Source organism: Rhipicephalus microplus, chromosome 6 (assembly GCF_043290135.1).
Source record: "Rhipicephalus microplus isolate Deutch F79 chromosome 6, USDA_Rmic, whole genome shotgun sequence".
NCBI lineage: Eukaryota > Metazoa > Arthropoda > Arachnida > Ixodida > Ixodidae > Rhipicephalus > Rhipicephalus microplus.
This window is the reverse complement of record NC_134705.1, coordinates 9,284,797-9,297,611: the sequence shown is the minus strand read 5'-3', so window position 1 is coordinate 9,297,611 and position 12,815 is coordinate 9,284,797. Positions and strand designations below refer to the sequence as shown.

At 40.1% G+C, this 12,815-nt stretch overlaps 2 protein-coding genes across 6 annotated transcripts in view; one reads left to right on the top strand and one right to left on the bottom strand.

The window, feature by feature from the left end:
* Positions 1-12,815, top strand: part of LOC119168738 (Kv channel-interacting protein 4) — an 850,622-nt gene that overhangs the window by 565,827 nt on the left and 271,980 nt on the right. For all 5 annotated transcript variants that reach the window (XM_075865793.1, XM_075865791.1, XM_075865792.1 and 2 more), the window contains one exon: positions 2,660-2,729. In XM_075865793.1, the coding sequence (XP_075721908.1) occupies positions 2,660-2,729 (70 nt within the window). The remainder of the gene's footprint in view (positions 1-2,659; positions 2,730-12,815) is intronic.
* LOC119167749 (uncharacterized) overlaps positions 1-12,815 on the bottom strand; it is a 197,231-nt gene that overhangs the window by 82,873 nt on the left and 101,543 nt on the right. The gene's annotated exons all lie outside the window — the stretch shown is intronic.

Here is a 12,815-nt window from a genome sequence, read left to right as displayed (position 1 = left end):
TCAAAACAAACGAGGCACGAGCCAGCGAAGCCTAACGCAAGTGTCGGCAGTGGAAGACCAGTGACACCGACAAGGTGGGAGTCAAGGACACCGATATCGTTCGAGAATACAGATGGCGCGTGAGTGACACCGACAAAAAGCGAGCCAAGAAAGACAAGCGTCGTCCTTGGCTCGCTTTTGGAAGATGGAAGCGCAAGCGTCTTCAACGCGTCCGCCTCCCGTGTCTTTGCATTTTAAACAAACGTTTACCCTACCGAGCTACGCATTAAAGGCAAAGCGATCTCTGGCACGACGCTTGCAGATGAGTTTAATGTGCTTGTGATGGCATCAGGTGCTTTCCTAGGCTCTGAAGAAGCACCTTTCACAAAATGTAATAATCTGTACTTTCCTACGGCCTATACGCATTCTATGTTTTTATCACATGCGTCAGATAAGAGATATCATCCACCATGTCCACACTGAAAGACACGTTCTCGCCCGATTAGGATGAAATCCTAAAGCAGCTATTTGTTATATTGCTGCTTCTTCAACTTATATACGTAACAGAATGTGGCCGGCTGGCATTTGACCTGACCAAATGAAAGCTGCACGGGTTACTGCCATATTTAAAAGTGATACAAAAAGTGATCTCAAAAATTATCGACCAATATCGATATTTTAATTTTTATCCAAGATCGCAGAACGCGTAAGTTATGAATGATCCTTCAATTTCATAGTTAAAAATATTATCTCTAAACACCAGTACGGCTTTCGGCAGGTAAATTCGTTGAATCCGCTCTACTGCAAAAAAAAAAGAAAAACTACTCAGTAATTTTAAAGAGCGCTTCTTCACAGTAGGACTTTTTCTTGATTTTCAGACAACCATTGATTCTATCATGCACCAAATTTTGTTTCAAAATTAACGGCATATGGAATCCTTGAACTGGCACGAATTCAAGTTTCGCTTGGGCATGTAAGTTAGGGGTTCCATAAGGATAACGTTTGGTCATCTGCTTTCTACTTTTCATTTATACAATATTGATATCACGAATAATATTTTTATTCCTGCCATTGCTATGTACGTCGATAACACTTTTCTTTTTCGGCCCATATCTAAACCTATTAGAGCAGCGTGTTAACACCTGGCTTAAAGAACTTCACATCTATTTCAGTGAGAATCAAATTAACTTAAACATAAAGAAAACACAGTATGTAATATTTCCTCCAAAAAATCATCCGCTCTTTCATTACACAAAATTGAGTATCAATCATTCTACAATAGCGATCGTAAACTCTTGTCGATGACGGGGTAATTTTTATGTCTTACCTCAGTCAATCTGAACTATATTCGTGTTATGTTATCTAGATCTTTTTGTCTTTTTGTCTAGCAAATTTAAAAAATTTTTATTGCGCATTAGAAAACAATTTTATTTTTCCTTCATTTACTCCCGTCTAACATTCTGTCACTTAGTCTGGGGTACTTGAAACAAGACAGATGTCGAACGTGTTTTTTGTTTACAAACAAGAAGCTTCAAGCTAATGTCCTTTCATCCACCCTCATTACTGATTCGCTGAATGAAGCTTTTAACAAACTACCGTTCTCTTATTTTGCATAAATTTTGCTTAGCTACAATAGTATTCCGCGCGGTTAAACACGACTATGCCGCCTTCTCAAACAAATACCTAACCAGACAAGTGGCATACAGCCTACGTGCTACACCACTGACGGGATCAAGACCACGGAGTAACCATGGTACAACAACTTTAGATTATCAAATAATTTCTTTGTGTAATGCACGCTGATCCCTAATTAAACTAGCCAATAAAACAAAACGAGTTTCTCGTTTCAAAAGCAAGTTCAACTACTTCTCATGTCTCCTACAAATGTATAAGTCTTCCATTATCTATTACAAGTCTTTTTTAGTATTGTATCTATTTTACATTCACAGACATTTACTCTCTCGAGTAATGTTCATGTCATGTGAAATCATTTTTTCATGTCCAATATTCCTGTCAAATCGTTTTTAATTTCATTCTTATTTGCATACTGCTTAATAAGAAGTTCATTATGTCTTCAGTTTGACATGTTTTCCCTGCTTCTGTTGTCCTTGCTGTCGGACATTTAGGTCCGGGGTTGAGGCCTATTCAGAAGTCACGAGTCTCTTTTTCCTTTACCGCGTGAAAATATTTCTTGAGTATATATGTCTGAAATCGACAAATTGAAATTAAAATTGAACGCTTGCATCTATGGTTTGCAGTATATTCAATGCCAAGCGTTACGTGGTAATTGTTAATAGTTGCTTTGTCGCGGTGTTTCGAAATAGTGCCTGCTCCTCTGAAGCTTCTTTGAAGCTTCTCAGCAGCTTCACTTTATTCCGTGTTTAATACTAACATTGTTAAACTGGATAGAAATGTTATCGTGTAAGCACAGTCGGGCTCAGCTTCTTTGCGGATTTTAATATTTGTGGAGAGAATATTCTGTAAAAGAAAAGAATGCCAACGTTTCTGCTTTCGTTAAATAACTTGCAGATTCTATGAATTTGTAATGACAACTACAGAATGCAGGGGTGGCCGAAAAGGCACATCACATTCAACTTCAGTGCAAAGGTGCATGTATGCTTTAAGACACGCAAAATGCTCCATACCCATAGATGCATTTTTCTCATTCTACTACTTGCAGTCCTGTCCCACCGGCCTTGTGAACGAGAACACCTTCAAAGACATGTACTGCCAGTTTTTTCCACTCGCAGGTAAGAACTGTCGCTATTCTGGTGTCACAGTTTTAATTTGTCATATAAATTTCAAATCTTGTATCACCAGGCCTAATGATGAAAAGTGGTATCTCTCGTATACAGCGTGAGAACCGTATTACAAAGAACATGCTCTAAGGTGCCTTCCACTGTTGTTTCTCCGCTCTTAATATCAGTAAGAAAGCTAACGTCTCGCATTTACAAGGAGAACCGGCACATAATTGTTTTGCAGGAATGCTGAGACAAGGTTTATCAGATAACATTTACGCCTAAAAAATGAAAAATTCGTACAGAAGGTCCGCGTGCTGGAGAGGGCACGTAGAAACGTATTTTAACAGTGAAGTTGACTAGAAAATTGTTCCTTGTGAATCGATCGCAAGAAGATGATCATGAGCTGCCTGCCACTGTACGTGGATTGTAATGTTTACTTAAGAGCATACGACAGTACCGGCAATGAGGATGGAAAGTTCGATTCCGCGTGCCCGTTCACCAATGGCTTTTCAGATTTCCTGACCACCGTCGACCACTCACGCCACTGTCAGTTTCCGTTCTCCGTTTTTCCGTTTTTCATGCACAGAATCACCCAACCGAGTATTCGACGAGAAATGCAATGTGGGCTTGTCGGTGATTCATTTGCTAAATAGGCCTCTCAGTCTATTCCTTCCTGTGTCCGCATTTCTCCTCGCATCACAATACCAAGCGCTCTGTCCTCCCAGTCCATTCCTTTCTGTTTTATTGTTTCGCTTCGCAATACAAAACTCCTTCATGAGTAGTCGAGTCTGAAACATTCTGCCTTTGTGCATGTCAACGAACAATATGCATCTAGCTTGTCAATTCGAGTTTCCCAAAGTACAGACCACGTGTTTAGGGAATCATTTATTAGAGTCCAAAACGATGTACTTTGTATTCAGCCAAAATTCGGCAGATCCCGTGAATTACGGGAATCTATGCTATCAAAAACGCAGAAGCGATTTCGTATTGGCTGGCGATAAGGCTTCCTGTAGAGAGTGACATGATATAATAGAGGCAGTGTAAACTCAATATAGAGTTACTTGCGAATAGGTTAAGAATAGAGATTATCACTGACGAAGAGTGAGAACAAAATAGATTCAAGTATTGGACCAGGCCCCGGAAACTGAGTGCTACTTTCTGTGTCAACGAACGTGCGTACTCATATAGAGGTTGCCCGGCATCCCTTAGGTCTGGTAGAGCTTGATGTAGAAGTTCGCAAATATTGGTTTCCGCGAGTCTTTACGAATAAAAAATTTTGATTTCACTATAAATACCTCGTCCTTTGTTTATTGTTTTTTAAATATTGGTTGGTAAGTACAGTTTAAAGGCAAAGCTAGGGAAGTGGCTGATTTGAGTTTGTAGCGCTTGCCTCAACTCCTTCTCGTCACTCGCTCAGCAGCGTCACAAGTTTGATCGCGCTAAGTTATCTCACTTGGTTAGCGTGCCTGGTAAAGGGAAAAGGAGGGAAGATAAGACAGAGGGTTGTGGCATGCAGGCAATGTAAGACAAAGCTAGCTATGCCGAGCAATTCAACAATTTATTCGACATATGTCTGAATTTGGCATTTATTGGCGTAAAAAAACTCGTCATTTTTTCGTGATAAGTGACATTTTTTATTGGAGAACTCGACGCTAGTTTGAAGCAAAGCTTCGGTTCTGTCTTGAAGGGGTGATGACATGGTCACCCAAATATTGACGGTTTTCAGCGAAAATTGAAGTTAGAGGGACATATATGCTTTTACACGTGTGAAAACTCGACTGTGAGAGGATATTTCAGTCCAAAATAAGCCGTGGAGTTCATTGGCTGTAAACTCAGCCCACCACCGGTGACCGCCATTTTGTTATGGCCTGCGTGATGTCAGAAGCCGAGCAGTGTCGTCGTCTGCTACCAGACAGTACCTTTCGCACACAGTAAATGTTGCAAGTGTTGCTTGCCGCATGGTCCGCACGTGTCAGAGGGTCCCAAGTGTAGCGGCGTGTTACTTGTACCATCACCATATGCGGCGACGGCATCGTGTACGTTGCGCATGTTGACTTCGACACCATTGGCACCAGCTTGCAAGCGACAAAAAAAGCGTCGAAGACGGTGTGAACGAAGATGCCAACGACTTCGCCGATGTGGCAGACGTTGCGGACGGCTTTCCTCAAGGATAAGTAGCTTTATTTCGAGTGTGTATGGTTAAAACGCAAGCTTGAGATACGGGGGTTCGTCAACGCTACATTCGCGAGCAAGTGCTACTTAGTGCCGTGGAATTGGCAAAGCGTGCAGATCATTGTAGGCGAGTATGCGTGCATGCGCGACTTTCAGTGCTGAACGTAATCAATAAGTGGTAGTAGCAATGCTGCGCGTTGAGGCTGTTGTTTTTTGATCAGTTGTTGCGTTCGGCTTATGTAAACAAACGCCGAAGTGAACGACTTGTCAGTGTAGCACTACGGTTACTCACAGTATACATTTTGGTCGAATCTTTGCTTGAACTCTATCAATTGCATTCTGTTCCGATAAAAAAAGCAATTGTGCCGCTGAACTATGGCACTGCCTTCGAGGAGTTTCAATAATTATTTATTCGCAGTGACAAACGGCATTTACGCATTGCGCATTCACAGAAGACTTTTAGACATTCAAAATTTGCTGCAATTTTCGATGGAAGCAAAAATGCTGTAGGCCCTTATGGCCATATTTGGGTGCACGTTAAACAACCCAGGTCGTTCTTTAACCACCGAGATTTCCGAAGCCCTCCACTACGGCGTCTCTCTAGTCATATGGTGGTTTTGGGACATTAAACCCCACCTATTATTTAACATATCACTCAATGGCTTAGTGCAAGTACCAGCGCTACATGGGGGACGTGGTGGGATTGTTTAAACCCTTGGAAGTCATTTAGTTTCAGTGACAAGTTGAAAAACGCAGAGAAAGTTCGATTGCGAGCCAGCTGATTACAGAACACGATCGTCCTCCGGAATGCAAACCATGCCGCAGCTCGCCTAGCACGTGGTTACTGACTTAACGGCTAGAAAGTGCGCCAGTTTTTCCCAGCACTTGGACCACTCGCTTGTTTATTAAAATATTCGATTGCAAGTTAACGCTCGAACAAATTTGCACAAATTTCGCCAGATTGTCTGTGGACCTACAGTAATTAACCCATACCTCTACCAAAACGTTTCGTATGAAATCTTAAGAAAAAAATATGGACACCGTACGATTTCCTTACGAAATATACGGGATAAATATGGAGGTATATGGAAGCATACGAGAGTTGTATGGAATATACGGAAAAAATTTTAAGGAAAGTATGGAAACATGCGGAAATCATGTTGGACATACGGAAAAATCTTTATGAAAGATATGGAAGGATACGGAAGTAATGTTGTATATACGGAAAACTATTTACGGAAAATATGGAAAAAAGAGGAAATATGGGAAGCTTTACGGAGTATAAGGAGACATCCTTAAGGACGTTATACGCAGCAAAAGGAAACTTTCTTAGAAGATATGGCTGAATAGGAGTGCAAGCAGACTAATAAGACTGAAGATGTTAATGTCACTAGATTCAAATGGCAGTCTGAGCTACGAATACTGTTCGATTCGTGGTGGTGCTACACCACGGCCGCAAAAAGTAATGTCGTTGTGACTGTACATGGCATCAGTGTCGACAATTCAGAAAGAAATGGCTGCAAAAATTGAAGAAGGAAAATGTAGAGTGATAAAGTGAAGATATTCAGAAATATTTAGTCCTGCGACAAAACGATGACCACACTGATGAAAAAAAACACGCCGACAGGACAGGTGCTCACTTGCAACTGCTTATTCCTTTTGTTATTCCTTTAAAAACATGCGAAAATAATTTGCTAAATAAATACGCATAGAAATTTTATATCGCAAATTAAATGGCCACTATGAGCCAAGATGACCCACCTAACCAGTATACACACAGCCGATAAAATAACCACAAGGAGCAGGGCGTGCACAGGGGGACAAAAAAAACGGCAAAATGAACGTCAGGTCTATTCAGGTTTTCTAGAACGCGAAGTAACAATTGCACATCTGTTATCTTGTGGTGCAACCGCAAACATAAACCCTGAGCGCATCGCATTTTTTTGCTTTAAAACACGGTCTCGCACGTGCCCATGTGGGCGAACAGCTCGCGACGGAACGACCGTAGCTTTGCAAGCGTCTCTGCGTGGGTTCATTGCGCTCGTGCAGCTGATGCCATCACTGCAAATACACGCATACGTGTGCCCAGAGGTGTCTGCTTGTTTATATCATGGCCGACAGCACCGGCAGCCAAGCGCCACAGAGGTGGAGAGTGAAGACATTTGTGACAGCATTCTTGTTAAATTGATAGATGCCCTAAAAAGAACGCTGCATTATTAGCGTGTTTGCATCATGCAGGTCAAATTGATAACGCTAAATGCCGCCTTTTAAGTCTCTGGGTAGAAGGCATACATTTGTTTTAACTACGTCGGCAAATATGTTTCTAGAACTCATTCGATTGCCCAATTCATTCGATTCTAATGGGATTGTATATCTCTGCGTAGCATTCGCATAATCTCATTAGATGCAAATAGCATTTCATTCGAATGACATTGAAAGGTCCAGTGTTACAGTGGCATCACACAAACTCTCTGGAAATTAATGGATTTCTCAAGGTGTACAGAACAAATGGCCTTAAGTGCACGCAAAGCGCATGAGAATACAGTCACAAGTTTCACCTAAGAGGTGAAAGAAGTTTCATTTCTTACCTATAACACAAAATTCATCAAAGAGGAGAGTGTGCAAAATATGCCTTATATTTTCACTTTGAAAGACAAAGGGAGTTGCCAGGAACCTTAATATTCACTCCCCTGATGGAAGACTGTTGGTCCAGAATAATTATTTAATTATTTCTCAATACAGCAGTCTAATAGATTTATGTGAGGGTGATGTATGTAGATTGCAAGAAATACAGGCTTGACTAAACGAACAGGTTATGGTATCACAGGAATAACAGGGCTGCATATGCCAAAGTATAAAAAGACATAAAAAAATTTTAGCCCAAAGTGTAACTCATATGTGTGAGTACCGACTCCGATTCATAGTTGCCTGCACAATATAATTGTCGTATTACAGCTCTTCGCGCCCCTTGACATTCACCTATACTCAGACTCGGACCCCCCGTAAAAGGCCAAGCAAGCACCCTCATCCAAGCTAGAGCCCCCTCCCATTTTTGCTGTAGGTCTTAAATAAGCGCCAGTGACTAGTCGGGAACCGAGCAAGATCCCCTTTTTCAAATCGGGTAAGATTATCATTCCCTGTAGGGGGGGGGGGGGAGGGGAGGGTGCTCGGTCGAATTTTTAGAGTACTTGCACTGATAATTATTCATGTGACTCACACTCACACTTTACTCACATCAACGCATACACTGAACATTATTCCCTCTACTGCCCCCTTCAATACTCACCCATTTGCACCCTCATGCCTACTCAAATCAATGAGTGTTCACTCATGTTAATGCTCGAGTCTACTAACATCACTTGTCACTAACTCATACTCACATTCTCCCACTCAATGTCATGAGTAGTCACTCGCATTCAAACTCACTTTGGCGCACACTCACTGAGACTCACTACCATTCGTGCTACATGTGAACTCGCACTCATGTAAGTAATTACTCGTGTTTCTACACTGGTTTACTCATGGCTTTTGTCACTCACTCATATTCATGCTTACCCCTTTCAAATGAAAGAGTTGCCTATGCAATGTAAGTGAGTATGTCAAGCTAGCTCCTACATTTTCTCCAGGTACATTTTGGTGGCTACAAATGATTCAATTGAAGATAAGTCAATTTGTAAAGAAATATTTGCCCATGTACATGGATTCGTTACCCTCAAGCCTACATTGCTGTCTGTGGGGGGCACGTCAAGGAGTGAATTATGTTTCCAAGCTCTGGTTGAGGACGAACATAAAATTACTAGTTTAGCTCTTGTAGCAGCACATTAACACAGTTTACAAAGTCTCTTAGCCATAAAATTACTTCATAAAAGGTGTTTTTCTTTCTCTGTAGTTGTGTTATTGAACTTCCGGTATTCTCAGTAATAAATGCGAACATTATATGAATCAAAGCAGACCCAGTAGCCTGTAGGCTTTGATAACTGCAAAAACTCGCATTGAACTAGCACTTTTTCCTTAATTATTTTTCGGCACTATTTTCTCTGTTAATACATTATGTTATGAGACCATACCTAGTCGACCTATTATGTCACTTCGACACAGTAAACTTCTGCCCAAAGGACCTCATAAAGAATAGCTCGATCAGAAATAATTTGAGTGAAACAAGTGTGAGTGTTGACAATATAGTGGAACAGTACCTGCATTGCCTGCATATAATGCAGTTTTATTTTTTCTTAGACACTACTCTTGCTAACATACGTTTTTACAGATGTATGTGCATATGCACCAAGTCGTCCTTATGAAAACTACAAGAAACAAACACATGCAAAAGGACTTGGTTTTGGGCTAGTTGGTGCTTGCTAACAACCATAATATAGTTTGAAAAGACACAATGGACACACAGAACCGCACACCACAGATGTTTGTGGTGTGTCGTTCTGCGTCTGTTGTGCCTTTTCACACTACATTTTGATTATTAGCGAACACAAGCAGTTTTCGTTAAAGACATTCATTTTCTCCATTTGGTTGAACAAAAAGAATTTAAGAGCACACGTACATGTGTTTACACAATCTAGCCACAAAAGAAGGGCTAATTTACTCAAATCTGTACAAGAGAAAGCTCCGTGCTCTAAGTAGGAGCGACATATCATAAGAATAAACAGATGAATAAGTGCCTCTTTCTTTCACAAGTTGTGGCATGAGTCTATGGTGATCAATATTAAATACATGTTGTCACACAGAAGTTCACTGTTGAAGATCACAATTCACATTTTGAGCTGCTTGGTCATCTGTGTTCATGCAAGTTATCAAGTAGGCAGTTTTAAAATATATACATATAAAGCAATTCTGCCCCTCATTCTTTACTTTCCTATACACTAAGAAGCTTGATGCACACAATTAACACAAATATTTAGGCTTCAAAAGTATATAATAATAAACAATAAAATGAGATAAAAGTAAGACTGGCAGGTTAATCACATTCAGCTGATTAGTGGAGGTGGCCAGAAAAAGAATTACACATCAATGCAACCTGATGTTTACGCACACATCACAGTGTTAACCATTGATGGCACTCATAAATACTCATAACTTCTCCCACTTATCGATACACTCCCATTTATACTCATACCGACTGACTCTTATTTGTACTTACTCACTTTCATATTCGACTTTATTCATGTCCCTGATTATACTTGCACCTTTTAAGTGAGTGGGCTTACTCCTGACTTATGAGTGAGTGTACGCCAAGCTGTAACTGTCGCATCTTCTGTAAGTAAGAGACCTAACAAAAAGAGAACGGTTGCGAAAATTCCAGTTAAATGAAATGAGTTTTCTTTTGAAAAGGGATATTTGTTTGTGTTTATGGACATATCCTAAAGAAACGAAATTATTTACCTAAGGTAACCACAGTACAAATACTGGTGTAACCCTTGTAGCAGCCTGTTGGCACTGGAAACAAACACACATTCTGTTTGCCATAAAATGACCAATGTCAAAACTGTTTTCCTTTTGTCATAGGTGTGTGTTAATAAACTTCTGGTATTCTCTGTACTATTAAAAAAAAAGTTTTCAACCAAAAAAGCCCCGTGGCCTCTGGGCTCTGCAAATTGGATAGATTCACATTGGAGGCACACTTTTCCTCTTTTTCTCAAGTAGTATTAGGCAGTACTTCTTACATTATATATGCATCACAGGAGCTTACTCAGTCACCTCAGTAGTACACTGGCTTGCACTACACTTCTGCCTGAAGAACCACATGAAATCCTCTGAAATGAAAATTTGAAGTAGAAAGTGCACATGCTTTACAAGCTAGTAGTGGTACCTGTATGTTTTGTATATGATGCCATTCTAACTTTTCTGAGACTAGTTTTGGTGGAAAACATTTTCTTCTATGATGTGCAATGCATGTGCACAGTACCATGCATATTAAAACTTGGAGACAAACATATTCACTTTCAGGTAAAGAGCTTCATTCACTCTCAATTAGTTGTACAAAAATTGTCTAAATGCACACATATGTTTACACAATTCAGTTGTGGAGGTAATATTTTTCTTTTGACATCTGTTGATGAGAAAGCTATCGCCAAGGGTGACCATGCTGAACTTCCGATCCAACTGCTATTGTACCTCTACCACCACATTATATTCGCCTCAATGTGCGCCTCACTTATTTACGTGTACTTTCATGTGCTGGACTTTGCTGAAATCACAGGTTATCAATAACACATGTGCATCACCAACAGAAGCTCCCCATTGAATATTCTAAATCACAAGCCAAGCTGCTTGGTTATTATAACTTTCATGCAAGTTAATCAGTAAGCAAATTTAAAATGCATATGCACGAAGAAAAGTTGTCTCTCTGCTCGGCTTTATGGTAGGACGTCAATCTTCATGCACATGAATAGCGCCTCTGTGAAGTACACAGGAAAATAAAATGACACAAAAAAGATAGAAAAAAGACAAAAAAAGGCAGGTAGGTAAACCAGGTTGATGATTTCCTGCCCTACTGTATAAGGGTAGGAGGGAGTGGTCAGAAAAAGAATTAGGCATAAGATCACAACTGATATGTACGTACACGTACTGGTTCTTATCATTGATGCACGGATGGTTGTGTATACAGCTGTGTTGTTTTGAGATTTTTGAAAGCATTGTTTTATCCCGCCATGCAGAATACGCTTCATTTGTAGTCCTATATAAGACACAACTTATGGGCCTGTTTAATTAATTGAGAAGATTGTAGGTGAAACAAATGCTTTAAAGCATATCATGGCTACATGGACACACACAAGCAATGTAAAGTGCAATAAAGTGAGGATGCATGAGGTTCTTTTGAGTCATGAGTTCTCAGTGAATGCGTCAACTGTGCTGCAAAGAAATTTAATCAATGCGTGTGCCTGTAACAATGACCATTTTACACTATCTATAGGTATACCTAGAATGCCTACTACGAGTGAAGTTAAGTAGTGCACCTTAACTGTTCCTTTCATTAAGTGTAATTTTTCAAACAATGAACATTGTACACTTTCTGTCTCTTGACTTCGTGCCCCCACTTCTTGGTTTGGCTCGATCACATTTGTGGTGCCTTTATTTTGAAGAAATGAAAAAATTTCAACAAAAAAATTGATTTTAGAACCGCTTCACGGTGATATTGCCTTCCCCCAGCAGCCACAGCTTGCGATGAGTCATTGTAAGTCTCGCGCATGCCTCGGGCCTCCCCTAAAGAATAAGCTGGTCTGGCTGCGAAATGCTGTGTTTCTTTTTTTTTTTTTCAAATATATTCTTGCTTGGAGTTTTCTCACTTCTCCATTTTCACACCGATCAAATGACCCTATGTTCACCTTAGTCCTTATTTTTGTTATATTATCAAGTGAATAAAAATGTAAATATTAAAATTAAAGAAACTAATAATTGGTATGCAAGAAGCATAGTCCCACACACGTACTCGAAAATAATATTGCTCTTATTTTGTTTTAGCACCTCAAATATTAAAAGAAACAGCAATACATAAAAGAGCTGAAAAAATTAAACAAAAAATTTTTGACCCAGCGAGTTTTGAACCTGGGACACCGAGCCGTTCTCGCATACGTGAGCTTGTTGCGTTAACTTGCAAAACCAAACGCACTCAGGCAATGCAGGAGGTTTATTCAACATATATATACATATGAATGTTCCTAAACGTTATGTGTTGGCATAGCCACGTACGATATGCGATTGTAATCATTAGTGTGTGCATATGTTTTGTGATTGTACCTACGCCACACGCTTTTCGCATATCTTTCAACTGTATAATGCCGCTCCCTCGCGGATGAAAACAGGTATTTTTACGCTTACACATAAGCTTGAGCATTTGAAGCTTGTTTCCCGGGGCTTTCTTGGGACTGAGTCGGTCACCACACAAAATCAGAGTGATATACGCCATGAATCCGT